Source organism: Cololabis saira, chromosome 21 (assembly GCF_033807715.1).
Source record: "Cololabis saira isolate AMF1-May2022 chromosome 21, fColSai1.1, whole genome shotgun sequence".
Taxonomy (NCBI): domain Eukaryota; kingdom Metazoa; phylum Chordata; class Actinopteri; order Beloniformes; family Belonidae; genus Cololabis; species Cololabis saira.
The window spans coordinates 26,723,856-26,741,423 of NC_084607.1; the positions used below are offsets into that span (position 1 = coordinate 26,723,856).

Here is a 17,568-nt window from a genome sequence, read left to right on the forward strand (position 1 = left end):
GTACATTATGTCATTATTTGCCTGATTTATCTAGTATCTGCGTCTCCTGCCACCAGATATGGGGGTGTGCATTAGCTACAAGTAAAATGGACATTGGAGGGCTGAACCAGCACATGAACCAAAGTCATCTTGTGCCAGTGAATCCCAACAATCTCCAAATATTTGCTGCTTCCCAAAATCAAGTTACATTAAACCCTCAACCTCTACTTTTGTCACAGTGTGGTAGAGTTGGACCCAGATGCAGGAGAGACAAGGTGGCAGGAGTTCCTGTAACGTGATTTATTTAACTTGAACCAAGAAAAGCGCTGCTTAGCAGGATTTCAAAAAACATGAACATGACAAAATCCAAAATAGCCTGACCTCACACATGGGGGGTAGAACAGTACGGAGCAGTAAGGTGCAAGGGAAAGACAAGACAAGATATACACAGAAGGCTTGATGAGACACAGATGCACACAATCAGGGAAGATGGGAACAAGGAAAGTCAAGACATAACTTAAACACAAGGACATGGGGTTTCAAAATAAAACAGAAACTTAAAAACCAAAAATGAAAAACTGTGAGTTTAACTCAAAACCGTGACAACTTTAGCTGTACACTTCGGTTCGACTGCCGAATGACTAGCAAATATATAGTCAGTCGAACGTGGGAGAAGTTTTATGAATTGAGGCATGTAGACAAGATGACCTGCTGGGGTTGAAACCAGGCATCAAATGGGGAATAAAGGGGATTTAATAAACTTTAAACACAGCACAGTTGTTGTTGCCAGAAGGCCTGGTCTGGGTTTTTCAGGAACTTTTGACCTACTATGTTTTTTTATAATGAAACAATCATCATTAAGGGTTTAGATAGTATGGTCAAAGAAAGAAACTGGGACGCTGTGGGCGCTGAGTGCGTGTTAGTTCCCCCATGACTTCAGCATGACCCACACCCTGGGTGGGGTTGGTGAAAGGACCTTTCTGTGTGGAGTTTGCATGTTCTCCCCGTGTTACCTTGGTAGCTAATGTGAGCTACCCTCACAAAAACATGCACACAGTCCTGGGCTATACATGCCCCCTCTGGCCAACCGGGGAACAGATGGGGTGGGGAGGATCCGGCCGGAATAACGTGATCCTTCCACGCGCTACGTCCGGCTGGAGAAACCCCACCCTGTCTGGTGAAAAGAAGCAGCCTGCTCACTCCTCAGGTTAAGAAGGAGACCTGAGCTCAGTGCAGGGCCCTCCCGTGGTTGGTAGAGGAAATGCCCAGGACTGACTTAGGTAGGAGCACTGGGTGATAAAATGGGGAAAAAATCGGGATAAAAATATTTGAAAAAGAAAGAAAGAATCCAGTGTTCACTAGTTATCTAGAGAGAAAAGGACGTTTTGATACCAGAGGTCAGAGCAGAGGGGCCAGACCGGTTCAAAATTAAGAAAAATACAATAGTAGTATAAACAACCACTCGTTACAACCAATGTACTGAGGTCCATCTGTGAACACTGACGCTGAAGCTTAAAGCAGATTAGCCACAGCAGCAGAACACTACATCTGGTGCCACTTCTATCAGCTAAGAACAAGATACCAATTTGCACCAACTCACCAAAATGATGATGGAAATGGTGGTAAAAACATTCCCTGGTCTGATAAGCCTTTTATTTTGCTTCACTATTCAGATGGTATTCATGATAGAATGTAACCACATGAAATCATTGATCCGTGCTACCTTGTATCAGTGTGTCAGGTCGGGGATGGTAGTACGATGGGATAAGGTATGTTTTCTTATTAAACTTTAGGCCCTTTAGTACTACTGATTATCATTTCAGTGTGGTTGGTGACTATGTTCTTTCATTTATCATTGCAGTGTACCCGTCTTCTGATGCTCACTTCCAACAGGATAAAGCAACGTGCCACACAGCTCACATCATATTAAACTGGTTTCCTGGGCCTGATATTGAGGTCACTGTACTCAGGTAACCTCCAAAGTTGACAGATTTCAACCTGACTGAGCACCTTTGAGCTGCGCTTGTAGGCTGGGTTTTTGTTGGCGGTGTGGTGGGAGATATACATCTTGAATGTGCAGCCAACAAACCTGCAAAAACTGGGTGATCCAATCAGATCAATGTGACCAAACATCTCTGAAGAATGTTGTCAGCACCTTGCTGAGTTTACGCCACTCCCCATTTATCTAAGGGATTGGAACATCAGGGCCAATGTAAGATTCAATGCCATCTCCAAGGACACGTCGACATGTTATAGTATCACCCAGTGCGCCAATGCTGCTCCAGGTAAGGTTTCAGATAATTACAAGAAATAAATCAGGAAGAATAAATGCTATCATCATTTTTTTTAATGCTAAAGTCTGCTTTATTTACAAATCCACTCTTCCAAACTGTGTTCAAGCTTTGGTTAAGAAGCATGGAAAGACGTGTGTTACAGTAATTGAGTGAAATGACACAAAGAACCATTTTGATCCCTGTGAGTTTCTAAAAAGAGGCAGAGCAGAAGGAAACAGGAAACGCATGTCAAGGCAGGTAGGCGGTTGGATAGCACTTGCTCCAGCCACAGCTCCACTATGACTTTGTCTTGGCTCATTCTCACACATGCGGTACACTACCCACATAGTGAAACCTCAGCTGTCTGCTCATTGTCAACAATAGAAAATTACATTATGAACATTCTATTTTCACACTCTGAAAACCTGCAAATTAACGTTGTCTGCCAGTGAAGATAAGAACCAGCAAGTGCATTAAGAAAAGAAAATATTTAGAAAAGTAAAAATTGTGTCTGTATTTTGTGTAGTTCTACAAATGTGAGGGGAATGCATGAAAAGGTCAACATGAGTCATTGACAGCTTGATAATTCAACCATTTACCTGGTGAGAAGATTTTTTTTTTTATGTATACAAGCAGTTAATACGTGCAGCGAAGAGCTTCCTGTGTCACCGCTCATTTTCTACAGACTTCTATGAAGAACATGATACGTTCTTTGGAGTACCAAAGTCTTAATCTCAAAGTCTTATTTAGTTCAAACAGGTTAAAACAAAAACAAAATAATCAGAATACATAAAATGTATATATGAATGAATGAATGAATAAATGAATGAATGAATGAATGAATGAATGAATGAATGAATGAATGAATGAAATGGAAAGGTACAAAAGGGAAGCAGTTGTCAGCATTCTTGAGCTGAATGGTTAAAGGGCTATTATCTCTCAAGCAGCTGAAAAGCAGTTCAGGGGACTTGGCAGTGGCAGTTGCAGTATGACTTTGATTCACCGGCTTTGAAGATCGAAACTGTCGTCTGTCTGGAGACGATGGCACCGTCTTAACCGCAATCCAAAAGACTTCAGAAGAGCTCAGGTGCAGAGATTGAGCCTGAGTTTGAAACAGCGTGGCAGATTCTCTCGGTGCTGACTGAAGGGGAAACCTCAAAACGAAGCCACTCTTGTGAAAACGGCAGACTTCTCAGTCGGCAGTGTTTTTAGCTGCTCACAATGAGTAAAATGGTTTTATACCGATGTTATTTTTAGTTGAATATCATTGTGGGAACTAATTATTTTCTATTGCATTTTATATGTTTTATATGTAAAGTTATTCTAGTGGCCTTTTTGGTATCTTCGATGTATAACAGCAGGTTTACTTGGTGTGATACACACTTTGAGTTTACCTTGAAATTTCACAAAAACCATGAAGGTTTGTGTTTGCTACTGTATCATCTACTCACGTGGCATGATCCCCTGGCTGACCAGTTCGTCTCTGGTTCGTCTCTGTTGCAACTTAAGCTGCAGAACTGCACACAAAGACACAAACACACACACACAAACAGAGGAGATCGCAAAAGTAAGAAACTGCAGAATGAACAGAAACCATCAAAGAGCAACTTGTGCATCATTTCTTGCTTCTTTGTGAGTCACTTTTAGAAAAAAAACGGTAGCTACAATGCTTGAAGGTTTAAAAGAGGAATTTAAAAGCTTAAATCTAAAACATAAGAGGCAATAAAAGTTACATTTCTACCCTGTTGGCTGCAGCTCAAATTCGTGGTGTTCTTTGAAAGGATCCACAAAGGTTGTGTCACACACTACAAAGGGAAGTCAAACACACACGCCGGCATACAAACTAACAGTTTCCTGTTTCACATTTTTGATTAGACAACAGCACACCAGCCTTTGACATTTGGGCATTGCAGAGAATGTAAAAAAAAAAAATAGTAACATTGAATAATTTAACCATAAATTTATTTACACGATTATCGCAGGTTTTCATCAATGATTTACTCTGTCAAAGACACACAGAAGCTCTTTACCTGTCCTGCTCCAGCCTCACCGTTCCTCAAATGACAATACATCTGCAAAATGTTGTTGTGAGAGACTTGACTACAATTGTGACAGGAAATGATTATCTAATACGATCACATCAACCTGTATCATGAGATCAGCGGCAGCTGGCAGCATTTTTACTAGAGAAAATCTTTTCACGTTGCCCAACCATGTGCAGCTCCGATAAAAGCTCAAATCTGTAGCTGTAACATTTGAACGTGTTTATTTGGATTTAACTTTAATTCGCTGACGAAAAAACTTCAACTCCCTGCTTGGTCATTATGTCTGATCTTTGATCTGAAAGGACAAATCCATAAAGTCTGAATTTACAGCTGTACCTTCTGGCCTGAGCCAGTTTGTCCCTCATGACATTCTCACAGAAGCTCGTCTTTCACCAGCAGGCCCCAAGTGGGGTCACTTGATCACCAGGCAAGGACATAAAACCAACAGGATTATACTTATCGCCTGATTTGTAGAAGAACTGCTACTGAAATGAGGGGCACATGCCAAGTAAGTAATAAACAGACTGGCACACCAAAGAGCTAATTATTATGTAACAAATAGTCGTAGAGCTACTTTATTTTTGAAAGAAAGTGGGAGATCTGGAACACCAGACAAAGCCAATGAGCTACAAAGTCAGGTAATCACTAACTTATTGTTAATCAGAGTTCTTCAAAAACACTGATTGCGTCGCTCTAAGCTCCCGCTCATGATCATTTTTACAGTAAAGTGGGAGCCTGTGGTACCAGACAGTATTAAGGATAAAGGAAAGTTGGTTGCTTAGGGCATCGGAAAAGCTGAAATCCCATTTCACCTTCTAGTAGACGGCATTCAAAGTTAAAAGTATTAGGAAGTCGATCTGATTGGGATATGAGCAACCAGCTTACAGCTAATGATGCCATAAAAGAGGGAATTTTCACCATCTGAAACGAGCCAAGACTCATTTGTGCTTCACAGCAGTTCTAGTGAACGCTGTGAACATTGTATTACTTGTATTACTTTGTAGGACGGCTTTAAACAACTTCAGTTAATTATCATTTTTTTAATACCAGGTATAAATGATAAAAAAAAAGTTGGTTCTAACAAACACTGTCTCACATAACAGACTGCTTACTCTGTCACTACGTCTTTATTGCAAAACATCCGTGTTGAGAAAGTTACATAAGAATGGACGTGACGTTTGGTCAACGACTTATGACATTTTCAAGGTTTGAGTTTTTTCAGATGTTGGAAATTCACTTCTATGTGCAGCTCATTCTCAGTCGCTGTTTGCTGATAGAGAATCTGACGCTGAGCTAACAGTCATTAGTCTAGATCCCCATTAAACATATTCGTGCCCTGGTTCCAAAAACGTGTTTGCTGTCCTTTTTTTTATTTTTTAACCACGTCCAGTTAATTTATATAAACAAACAAGTGTATATTTAGCAGTATTATGTATGAGTAATTATGATATATTACGGTTTTGATTGGCAGCCAGCTCAGCCAATGGCTAGCTATCATCACTTCCTCATCATCCATCATCATGCTATAGACCCCTTTCCAGCCTACGTCATCACAGGATGCGCGCGCATTGTTGCGGCGGAAGTGCTGAAGAAGTTGCATGAGTTTGAATAGAGCGAGGGAAGATTTGTTTCTTAAGTTGCGTTTTTGGAGTTGCAGTAACGTTATAGAAGAACAACATGCCCACCAGCTGTTGTGTGTACGGGTGTACAAATCGAAATCCCGAGGAACATAATTTTTTTGCAATTCCCAGAGGAAACAGGCCATTTCAAAAGCACCGACTGGACCGAGGATCATCAAGCATGCCCGCGTTTGCAGTGCTCATTTCATATCTGGTGAGTTATCGTGGCTATCTGGTTCAGCTTTACTTGAATGCCTTTAATTGAGTAGCTGTAGGTAGAGTAAGTGTATTGTAAGTGTTTGCTACCATAGACTGTAAGTTTACTACTGGTGCTAGCTAGTAGCTAACTTATACAGCTGAGAGCTTCAGTGTGGTGTACATAATAATTATTAATATTATTAATATTATTAATATTATAGATCCATGGGTGTACAGCAGCTCCACGTAACTTAACAGCGTTAACGCTCTAGCATCATTGTTGTTTAGGATGTGTGCCCTGGTTGTCTTTTCTCTGATTTGAGCATCTCAGAACACTTAAGAAACTTGAAAAGTGGTTATCTGGTGTTATTTGGCTAATGTGTTTCTTTCTTTTTACAGGTGAGATGTCACTGGACCACGACAGTCCTGATTTTGTGCCCTCTATTTTTTCATACACTAAACAAAACCAAAACCCCGATGCAAAGATCAAAAGGTAAAATACAATAAATGAGACCTAGCTGTTTGTGTTTTTAGCTTAACCTAATGACATGATTAACTCATGAATATTAAGGGTTTACTTATTTTGGTATTAAGCAAACCATAACCGATAATTAAGATGGGAATGTATTGTATTACAGCTTGAGATCAGTATTTTTGTTCATTTGAGTTTTTTTATGTGAAGGTACCAAAGAAAAAAGAAATGGAGTGAAAGACTTCTGGTTGCTTCACCAAATCAACCTGCTCCTGCTCCTGGAGCTCCAGAGGAAGTCACCGGCATGGATCACAGTCCTAGTAAGTGTAGCCACTGTTGTGTCATTTCATGTCTCATTGCATTGTATAATGGTTCAACCATGTTGAGTATTCTCCCCTTATGCTGATCTCCACATCCATTCTTTTCTTTACAACCCATATTTATGCACAGTGTAGACTAACACAGTTGCAATTAATCTTATGTCTATGTATGTGACAAATAAAATCTCCTTGTCCCTGTCCTTTTCTCCTCTCCTATTCACAACTGTCCTCTACTGATTCCAATGCCCCTCTTGTGTTCTCTATACACCTCTCCATCCATCCATCCATCCATCTCGTCTTCAATTCTCAACTGTTCTCTTTTCTGCTAAAGCTGAAGTGGACATCCCAGTCACGAGGACAGAATACAATGACCTGAACCTGAGGTACACCGAGCTGAAGAGTGACTACGTCAACCTGCAGGAAAAGTATCAACAGCTGCGAGATGAAAATGAGAGACTTAAAGAGGAGCTAAAGAAGTCTACATTTTCATACTCAAATATTAAGTGCAACATGGTACAACTGTTGTTTATCACTAGAATAATATCTGTGCTCTTTGACTGGTTGTGCACCAAAATTGCAGGAAGTGTAAAAATATTCAGCAAGAAGCTCTCTCTACAGGATCATCTTTTGATAGTGTTAATGAAATTAAGGTTGCAGCTCATGGTGCCACCCTTCGCATTCCAGCTTTCACCAAAGGCAAACGGCAACTTTCTGCACAGGAGGTCGACACATCAAGACAACTGTCACGTGTCAGGATACATGTTGAACGTGTTATAGGGAGATGGAAGAACTTCAGAATTTTGCAGACAAGAATTCCACTGTCACAGGCTGACCTTCTAGATGATATTGTTATTGTGTGTGCTAGTCTCACAAACCTTAGCAAAAGTGTTGTTCCGAAAAAATCTAAGAAATAAGGGTTCTGAATAATAACATCAAGTCTTGACATTTTTTTATTTTCTCATCAGTGATTTGGAGCTGTGACTATGAATTGAATATCAGCCATTAATGATTTACTTGACTATTAAAGTTTTGCTAATAAACTACCGGAGTTATTTGTTTTTTCCTCACTGATTGTGTAAATGTATTGATTTTCTCTTTTTAAAGCTACAAACATTCAACTTCCACAGCTGTAAATATGCTGCACAAATATACATATATTCACTATATGTGTTGTATATCAAACTCAGGTACATTATAGATATATTAATCCCCACAAACCCTCAAATAAAAATAATTAATTTACCTAAAAATAATGAACTAAGTTTTAAAAAACAGTATTTTGCATTATATGCCTTTTAATGTTTTTCTTTTTATCATATTAGTGGGAATAGGTTTCTGTAAATTAATGGTGATAATGTGAGATGCAGGATGGACAATAAAGCTCATATAATTTTTATTTATTTTTATTTTTTTAAATAACTATCAACTTCATTCAGCCAGCACAGACAAAGGTACACATGACATGGCTTTCATTCAAAGGCAATGCTTAATGAAACTCATTAAGAAACAAAGGGGACACAGTAATTTAACAAAAATAATAAGATAAATAAATATGAAATAATATAATAACTTAAAATGTCTAGTGTATAAAATACATTCAGTTGACTGTCATAATTCTTTACAAACTTCAGCTGTGACAGCTGCTGACAGTGTCGCAGCTTCTCCTGAGTGTAAACACTAGGTTTCTCAACCAAATACGGATGAATATCCGGCCATTGGACATCGGGCCACTTTGTGATATCTTCCTCCGGGAAGGAAGTTGCTTTCCATCCGCCAAAGTTAGTTTAGTAACGTAATTTCCACGATCTTTTTCCGTCAATCGGCTGGTGTAAACTGTGATGAACTCCGTCTTTCTGCCGCAACAATGCGCGCGCAGCTTGCTTGTTTACAAACACGGAAAGGGGTCTATAGAGCTATGCTAAGCAATCAGCTATTTGTGCCTCTGATTATGCCACCAAAACGACATTTGAAATAGGATATTCGACTGCAACCATTCGCCAGGAACGCCGCAGCTCCTCCATGGACTGGCTGAAGAAGCTGTTAGCCACGGCTAACTTGGATTAACATATGGTGGGCGTTTCACAGTTTTGACAAAAAAAGGGGGTCACGAAGGGCAGTCCAGTCAACGCCTGTGACCACTATAAGACAGGAACGACTCAGAGGTTCTTCACACAACTGCACTTCAAAATAATGAAACTTAAATATTCCTTCATTCAGTATGTGCTTCCCCCTTCAGGGATTAATAAAGTATTATTGAACTGAATTGCATTTTAAGTTAACCCCCCTAAAGGAAGACTTTCTTCTGACTTTAAACAGGCAGCTCACAAGCTTTAGACTGAGGAAGTGCACCACAGTATTGAACCACTTATATTTCATATACAGGACTGTCTCAGAAAATTTGAATATTGTGATTTTCTGTAATGCAATTACAAAAACAAAAATGTCATACATTCTGGATTCATTAAAAATCAACTGAAATATTGCAAGCCTTTTATTATTTTAATATTGCTGATCATGGCTTACAGCTTAAGAAAACTCAAATATCCTATCTCAAAAAATTTTAATATTCTGGGAATCTTAATCTTAAACTGTAAGCCATAATCAGCAATATTAAAATAATAAAAGACTTGCAATATTTCAGTTGATTTGTAATGAATCCAGAATGTATGACATTTTTGTTTTTTCAATTGCAATTGCAAAAGGACTTTATCACAATATTCTAATTTTCTGAGACAGTCCTGTATTGTCAAGGAAGGATTACTTCTAGCCTTTAAAAGAAAACTAAAGGTATGTACAAGCAAGACATATAAAACAAAAGACAACAAGCAAAAATATATCATTGAGTATTACAAAAATGTAATTAATAAAAATATTCCAGGTTGCAGGATAGATGAAACCGGATGAAAGGACCTCGTTCTGCAGGTTTGCAGGACTGATGAGAAGTCCAGTCATCTGGGAGTGACTCAGAGTGTTGTAGGTGGGTTGAGGACAGCCCCTAGACACCTTCTGGGGAGGTCTTTCAGGCATGTTTAACTTAGACGCCGCCTTGGGACAGACCCAGGACACACTGCAGATGGTAACTCTTGGCTGAACCGGGAACACCTCAGTATTACAGCGGAAGAGCTGGAGGAGGTGGCTGTGGAGAGGGAGCTCTGGGCCTCCCTGCTTAGTCTGCTGTTCCCATGACCCAAATTTGGGAAAGTTACTAACATCTCAACTCTGCAGCAGCAGAAAATATAGAAAACTATGATAGGCTCCCTTCAAAACCAGGTAACAATGGTGCTGAACTAATCTGAGTTTCTAACTGTTTTTAGCCAAATATCTTCACCCTACATTTGAATTCAAACCTGCATCTTTCTTTTTGACCATACTTCTAGCTTTTGTCCATCTCCAGACAAATCGACATTATTCTTTGACAAAACACAACCTTCTCTCCCTCTTTCACTTGGTTGCCCCTAACAACAAACAGTCCAGCCTCATCTTTTCTTTTTCTTTTTCATGCCTCTGTGGTCTCACTTAGGCAGCAGAGGGAAGAGTTTCCGTCTTTGTCATGCATATCGGCCTCTCTCTCCTTCATTCACATCATGTCTGTATACTTTAAACGTCCACATTTGTGTTTCATTATTCAGATTTTTTCTCTCTACATTTTCTGTCCCCAGAATCTTCAGTCGGTCTCTAAGCCTGTCCTGCAGTAGCATGACATAAAAACATCCAGATGTCTTTGATTTCTGGGATGAAGATGTGGCTGACGCAGGATCGTGCAGTGTCTCCCCCTGGGCAGCAAGAAAGTTTTTGCTGGCTCCTGCAGGCGAGGATGAGCAAACTAACAAAACAAACCCTGTCACATATGCTTGCTACAGGCACGAAAAACGCACAAACACAGTAGTCTGCATAAAATGTGCTCAAATAAAGACCACTTGTTTTGATACCTCCACTTAAAGAAGCAGCATTGTGTGCACGCATAGGCAAGCATGCAACATAACCAGGTGCATGCACATACACAAAACACTTGTTTTTGAGGCGAGTGATTTGTGCATAGGGATGACATGACGGTGATGCAATGTTCTGATACAGGATCTGTTCTGGGAAAGTGTCCTCATCGCTCAAATACCACTGCCTAGCAGAGAGTGTACATTTACCCGACGACAGTTTCTGCAGACTAACTGTACAGTTGATTACCACACGCGCTACACGAGAGGAAATCTTTGCTTAGCATTTGCAATTATTCAAACTTGCAGACTATACTGCATTTTATTTGGTTTTGTGACTCAGTGCTGCAAAATATCCTGTGGATATGTCACCAAGGCAACCGAGAGTGCAGAGCATAATGTATATAGAAAAGTACATTTTAGCCCAAACTATGACGTTTCACTAATTCTTACCAACTGCTTTTGTTGCCTAAAGTCATAGACTGTGTAAGAGACCTTGACAAACCCTTGTATGATGTCACCAATAGGTTTCTGAAGAGTAGTTTTGAAGCACGAACTGATTCCTGCTCAACCTCATGATCCTCAGTTAATCCAAAAATGGACAAATGGGCAAAGTTAACTGGCAAAAACTAGTGAGTTTTTCTTGTCTTAGCTCATGTGAGACTATGACGCTAAGTAACATTACCTTACATTCATTCTGCTTGAATCCATTCATCTATTCGTGTTTCAGAGGCCCCAGGGAAATGATAACTGAAATAAGAACAGCTGATATCTGAAACTTGTGGCTCCATCCAGAGCTCTGGCCAAGGTCTGCCGTGACTCCAGCTGCTGCTGCAGCCAGAACTGTGACCAAGGTTTCAGTCCAGTCAGTACAATTAACAGCACTATCATTGATCTGAAATCTAGCTAAACGAACCAAAACCGATTTTTGTACCAGGCTGTAAATATATTTATTTCTGCTGTAAAATTAGACATTTTCAACATGGTCAATTGAACTTGACTCACTTTTGGAGTCAACCCCTTTGGTCATTCAAGGAACTGCACTAACTCAACACTCATTTCAAAAAAGGAAAACCACCGTTAGGCCTTTACCTACAGCAAACTGAAGAAAGAGGAAAGATTTAAGAGAATAAAATAGAATAGAATAGAAGACTTTATTTATCTCCCAGAGGAGAAATTCAGTCGTGCAGCAGCCAAAACACACACACACAGAAAAAGAGTACAAGAGAGAAAAAAATAGTAAACACAAAAAAAAAGGGATAATATTTACAAAAAATTTACAAATATTTTCAAAAATACTTGAGGTATTTGAAGTATTTACTGGTTATTGCACTTATAAAGAGACAGGTTTATTGCACATGGGTGGCTACAGTTGGTCATTATAGAGTCTGATGGCTGTGGGGATGAAGGACCTGCGGTAGCATTCCTTCTTGCAATATGATGAACAATAAAACTTTTAATCCAAATCCAAAATAAGTGCCTAATGGCTGGGGGCCTATAACTGGGACCCCTATGTTGGACAGGTAAATGCAGTTATCCAACTATCGCTTAGCGGACACCTACTGGTTTATTAAGCGTTTCATTTGCACATGTTGGAGAGAATTTGTGTCGGAAGCTGTCGCAGAGCAATAATCAATAGATTGATAATTATCTCTGGGTAGGACACTGAACCCCAGATTGCCCCCGCTGTCCCAGCCACTCATAGTGTCAGTCGCAGGCCCAGATAAAAGTGTTGCATCAGGAAGGGCATTCAACACAGAAACGTGTGCCAAATCAATATGCTGAACACAACAATCCCAAGTGGCGACCCCTTCACAGGATGAAGCCGAAGTTGGCTGCCTTCTTGTTAGTTGCACTCCAACTCAAAATATGAGACAAAATTCCTGTATTGCAAGGTAGTTTTTGCGCATCCTTTGCCTATGATATATCTTAAGTGGCTTGATTCCGAGTCATGCTTTATGTTTCAAGAAATATGTGTAAAACCAGTTTTGATAACTGGAGATTTAAAAACTGCCTTATATATTCCAGCATATATATAGCTCATGCTTTGTCTTTCTTACAGTTTGTTTTCTGGGAGCCACATCAGTTCAAAACATGGTTTCCAATGGATTTTCATAAAAAACATTTAAGTTGAAAGAGTTTTGTTAAACCATTGATTTTCTTCAGCACCAGCTTAAAAACTGTCTATACATGGTGATGGTTTCAGTAAGGTTGCACTTCCTAGAAGTGGACGTTTGAAGCTTAAAGACATCACCTAAGCTGGCAAACATCTCTGGTCACGAGCCTGTGATACATAAGTCGTTGAAGAGCCAGGGTGTCAATGGCATGTATTGGAAAAATCTCAATTTACCAAGTAGACAGAGTCTCTGAAGTTTCATTTAGAAGTTTAACTTTCATGAGGGTACCAGATTGACTGACTCTTCAGTAGGTGCAGGCCGTATCTAAGGCTTAACCACACTCTGAATGAGCACACACACATACAGACAATAGAGTCAACGTGCAAACAGAAGATACACCGTCTGGGCAGCTGGAAGTTTTTCTCACAGGTCTGCTAACTGCAGTTGCTTCCCCCTCTCAAGCAGCTTCCCGCTATCCCACAGGAAGAGCAGAGACAGGTGTCAACAAACACACATCCAGCCCACATCCTCTGTCTCAGGAAGGTGTCAACAGTTGTTCAATAGTTTAACTCACTATTTTTCCATCAGCAGAGCGCCACAGACGAAGCCACTGCTCTCCAAAACATGAGAGTTTTGTCAGGGAGCTAAACAACGGGAATCAAAGCAGTTTTTAATTACAATGAAATTTATGTTTGGAGCAAAATGGCTTTGACTTACTGGAGGGAAAGGAACCGACGAGCAGAATATATTGCTGTTTTGCGCTTCTGGCAACTTTTTTTAATGTCATTTCACTTAAAGGGGACCTATTATGGCATCTAATACCTATTTTAAACAGGCCTTGAATGTCTTAAAAACAAGCTTTTGATTGTTTTTGCTAAATAAATTAGACATTCAGCCTCTTAGCCATGTCTTTATCTTCCCATTCTCTAACCTATGATAATGAGGCTCTGTGCTAATTGGCTGCCTGAATGACGCGATACACCTCTACGAAAAAATGGCGGAAGCTCCGGCCGGCGGAGTTAGTTGTGGACGTGGTTTCATGCATCGGAGGTCAACCTCTGTAAATCGCTCCCGTCGTTACGTAACGACGGGAGCAGAATCTGAACGGCTCGTAGATCCACATCACACTGGACGGCTCATCCGGGCGGCTGTACAGACACTGCAGAATTTGGTTGCTTTCCTCCTTCTCTGATTTGGCAGGCTGAGGGGAGACCACTTTATATATGTTAAAGGAGCATGAGGCTCCTTTTAAGAAAGTAGACTCTCTAGCGCCACCCTTCACCACGACGGCCGCCGGGGGTACTGCAGCCAACAGCGAAGCCGGCACGGGAGAACGGGGAGAACGCGCATGCAGCGTCATGTGACGTCACATCCGCAGCCCAGCTCGGAAAATTTGGGCCCGAATTGCAGCACATTTTGCAGCACACAGCCTGTTCAAGGCAACGGAGAGATACGCTAGAGGGCTCATTCGTTTGGGTTTGGAACGCTTCATCTGATATTATTACTAGAAAACTTAAAGGAGCTGTATGTAAGAGCAATAATAAAACGAATCATAAAATGACCCCGATATGTCAACAGACCTTTAAAAATCATGTTCATTTCAAATACTTATGTCACTGACAACAGCACTCAAGCCAGGATATTCCAGTTTAAAAAGAGGAGTTGCAGCCCTCAACTGATGTTTATGTTGTCATTTTTTGTTTTGGACTGAAGCTCCACCCTCCACCTATCTCCCAATCACCAAGTCAGTATTGTTTCTGAAGCTCCACCCTCCACCTATCTCCCAATCACCAAGTTAGTATTGTTTCTGAAGCTCCACCCTCCACCTATCTCCCAATCACCAAGTCAGTATTGTTTCTGAAGCTCCACCCTCCACCTATCTCCCAATCACCAAGTCAGTATTGTTTCTGAAGCTCCACCCTCCACCTATCTCCCAATCACCAAGTTAGTATTGTTTCTGAAGCTCCACCCTCCACCTATCTCCCAATCACCAAGTCAGTATTGTTTCTGAAGCTCCACCCTCCACCTATCTCTCAATCACCAAGTCAGTATTGTTTCTGAAGCTCCACCCTCCACCTATCTCCCAATCACCAAGTCAGTATTGTTTCGGCATCCGGGTTGCCAGCTCGGCTCTAATTATCGCAGCCATGGCAGCCTACGTTCCTGCTGCATTCTGCAGCCTACCTGGTAAACCTCTGGTCAGGGGGAGGAGGGGGAGGGTACACGCCGCTCAACAATATTTTGAAAGTGACTGCAGTACCAGTTTTGGCCATTTCTTACAGACGGCTCATTTAAAACGTATACGAATTTTTTTCATAACTCCTGCCTCAATCCCGCCTCAAGCTCCTTTAAAGCAAGAGAAAACGTGTTTTTCATAATAGGTCCCCTTTAAAAGATAGTGTGGATAGGTTCCCTTTACACTCATTATCATCTACTAATAGACCCTGGGTTGAGTTTTCTTTAGAGATGCTGTGGAATGACCTCATGATGACAGCCGTTCACACCAGACATCAAACGTGTCCGAGCTGAAACTCCCCATGAATGTTGTACAGGTTTGTTTTAGAGTCTACCTAAAGTCCTCCTTCGAAATATTTGGTGCCGAAGAAGTTTCAACAATCTCTTAACTCCAAGAGTTCACTTACTTTTTCCTCCTGCACTGTGACCGTTTGTTGGTTGTGTTCAATAAAGACTCTAGAAATGTTCGTTTGTGTTATAGGCTTAAGCACATTGCATTTGACTTCTATGGTGATTTAGAGGAAGATTAGATCATATTTTATTGCAAATTAATGCAAAAGTGTTCACATACTTTTCTCATATTCACTGTATCTCCCTTTAACCCTATTGACGTGATGGCAATGCCCAAGCCTTTACAAAGAAGTTTTTGACCGTAATTTCCATTTTTATCACCTTTGATGAAGGGAAACTTTTCAGTGTACTGTCCGCTTACTGTGGATTGAGGTCTGCAAGGGCTGCAGACGCACTACAGGTTTCTGAGTTCATGCACTCACAGAACAGTGTGTTACACACAGCCTGGCTGCATCCCATCTGTAACCGAGCCACATGTAGAGCATTTGATCCACTTAACGCCTCGGCCCAGAAAATAAACCTGGACAGCACATGCAGGAAGACCTATTCTGTGCAGCGTGTGAAGGACATGTATTTCCGTGTATTTTCTCAAAGCATTACAGTTGAGCATGAAACCAATTCATGATACAAGTAATATAAAGGTGTTCCTTTATGTGGGACAGGATTCATGAAGTCAACGGGTATCTCACCTTTTCTGAGGCTTTGACAGGCCTGGCGCTCCAACTCAAACCGAATGGCGCTCTCATCCATGTTGCAGCTGATTGGCTGGGGCCTGAGGGGGGCAGGGTTGATGCGAACACACGGGAGATGCTCCACCATCGCGAGGGAAACCAGACTAAAAATCTAATCAGCGTGCCTCATCAACAAAAGTATGATGAGATGGGTAAGATCTTCAGTTTCAGTTGGTTTGGCAGTGACTGGTGTGCTGTATCCACCCGCATTCCCTCTGTGCAGCATACTAGGTCTGTCTTGACTTAAAATGGAGTTAACAGGGAAAGAAAGCCACCCCAGTCTGACATGTGGGGCCTGAAGAAAGCCGAACACAAAGAGGAGAAATTACACAGAGACGCAGAGTTGCAGGAGCAGCGCCTTCAAAAAGCAGCTCGGAGTTCAGGTGCTAGATTTATGCAGCCGTCAGAGCAAAGCAATCCTCTTACTGAGCTCCGCTCTGGGTAACCATAGTTATGAGTCAAATAAAGGAGTAATATCCTTCAACGGGAGGAAACTTGTCACAGGACGATCAAAGATGATCAAAAGAGATGTTTTCCTCAAAACAGCCGCTTCCATCCATTTCTTTCAAAAAAAGAAAGAAAGAAAACTCCCCTGATAGTCAATAAGAGCCCCCGTGCAGCCGTGGAAGCGCAGGGCTCGTCAGTACCAGACTGACTGAGACATGTATGTGCCTCCATGTGTCAAATGTCGTGAGTGTATTGGGGCTGCCGTCACAGCTGTTGCTCTGTTCGGTCATTCAACCGCTGACAGACACGGACAGGCGCACACGAACACACGCGCACGCACGCCCTCCTCACCAAATTCCTCTCACTTAGCACTTCTGATCTGGGCTCAGTGCGGTGTCAGAGTTGTGCACCTGTGTGAACATTCATCCTTCGTTGTTTCCGAAAGGCCTAAAATCCTTAAACACAGAAAACCGAGCTACTCCTGCAACTCTGCGTCTCTGTGTACTTTCTCCTCTTTGTGTTTGGCTGTCTTCAGGCCCCACATGTCCGACTCAGACAGCTTTCCTCTCCTGTTAACCCCGTCCCAAGTCCAGTCAGAATCAGGATGTTTGGCTTTTTTACGCTGTGCAGGGAGAACACTGATATTACAAATGCAAAGCACGGCGCCAGTTACTGCCAAACCGACTGAAATCAAAGATCTTGACCATCTGTCAAGCAAACTGTGCTCCTCCACCAGGGGTACAGCTAAATCTACTTTAATTAGTACCATATTAGTGGTGGAACAGGGTGAAAACTAAAACACCCTCTCTGCTATTTCACAACTTGGCATTCAGGTTGGTGTCCAGGGAAATA

The 17,568-nt window shown here is 41.3% G+C and overlaps 1 protein-coding gene across 3 annotated transcripts in view; it reads right to left on the reverse strand.

The window, feature by feature from the left end:
* LOC133421975 (myocardin-related transcription factor A-like) overlaps nucleotides 1-16,877 on the reverse strand; it is a 39,903-nt gene extending 23,026 nt beyond the window's left edge. For all 3 annotated transcript variants that reach the window (XM_061711802.1, XM_061711801.1, XM_061711799.1), the window contains exons 1-2: nucleotides 16,228-16,877; nucleotides 3,704-3,769 (exon numbers count right to left, since the gene is read on the reverse strand). In XM_061711802.1, coding sequence (XP_061567786.1) covers nucleotides 3,704-3,769; nucleotides 16,228-16,357 — 196 coding nt within the window. In that variant the 5' untranslated portion in view covers nucleotides 16,358-16,877. The remainder of the gene's footprint in view (nucleotides 1-3,703; nucleotides 3,770-16,227) is intronic.
* Nucleotides 16,878-17,568: the final 691 nt, after the last annotated feature.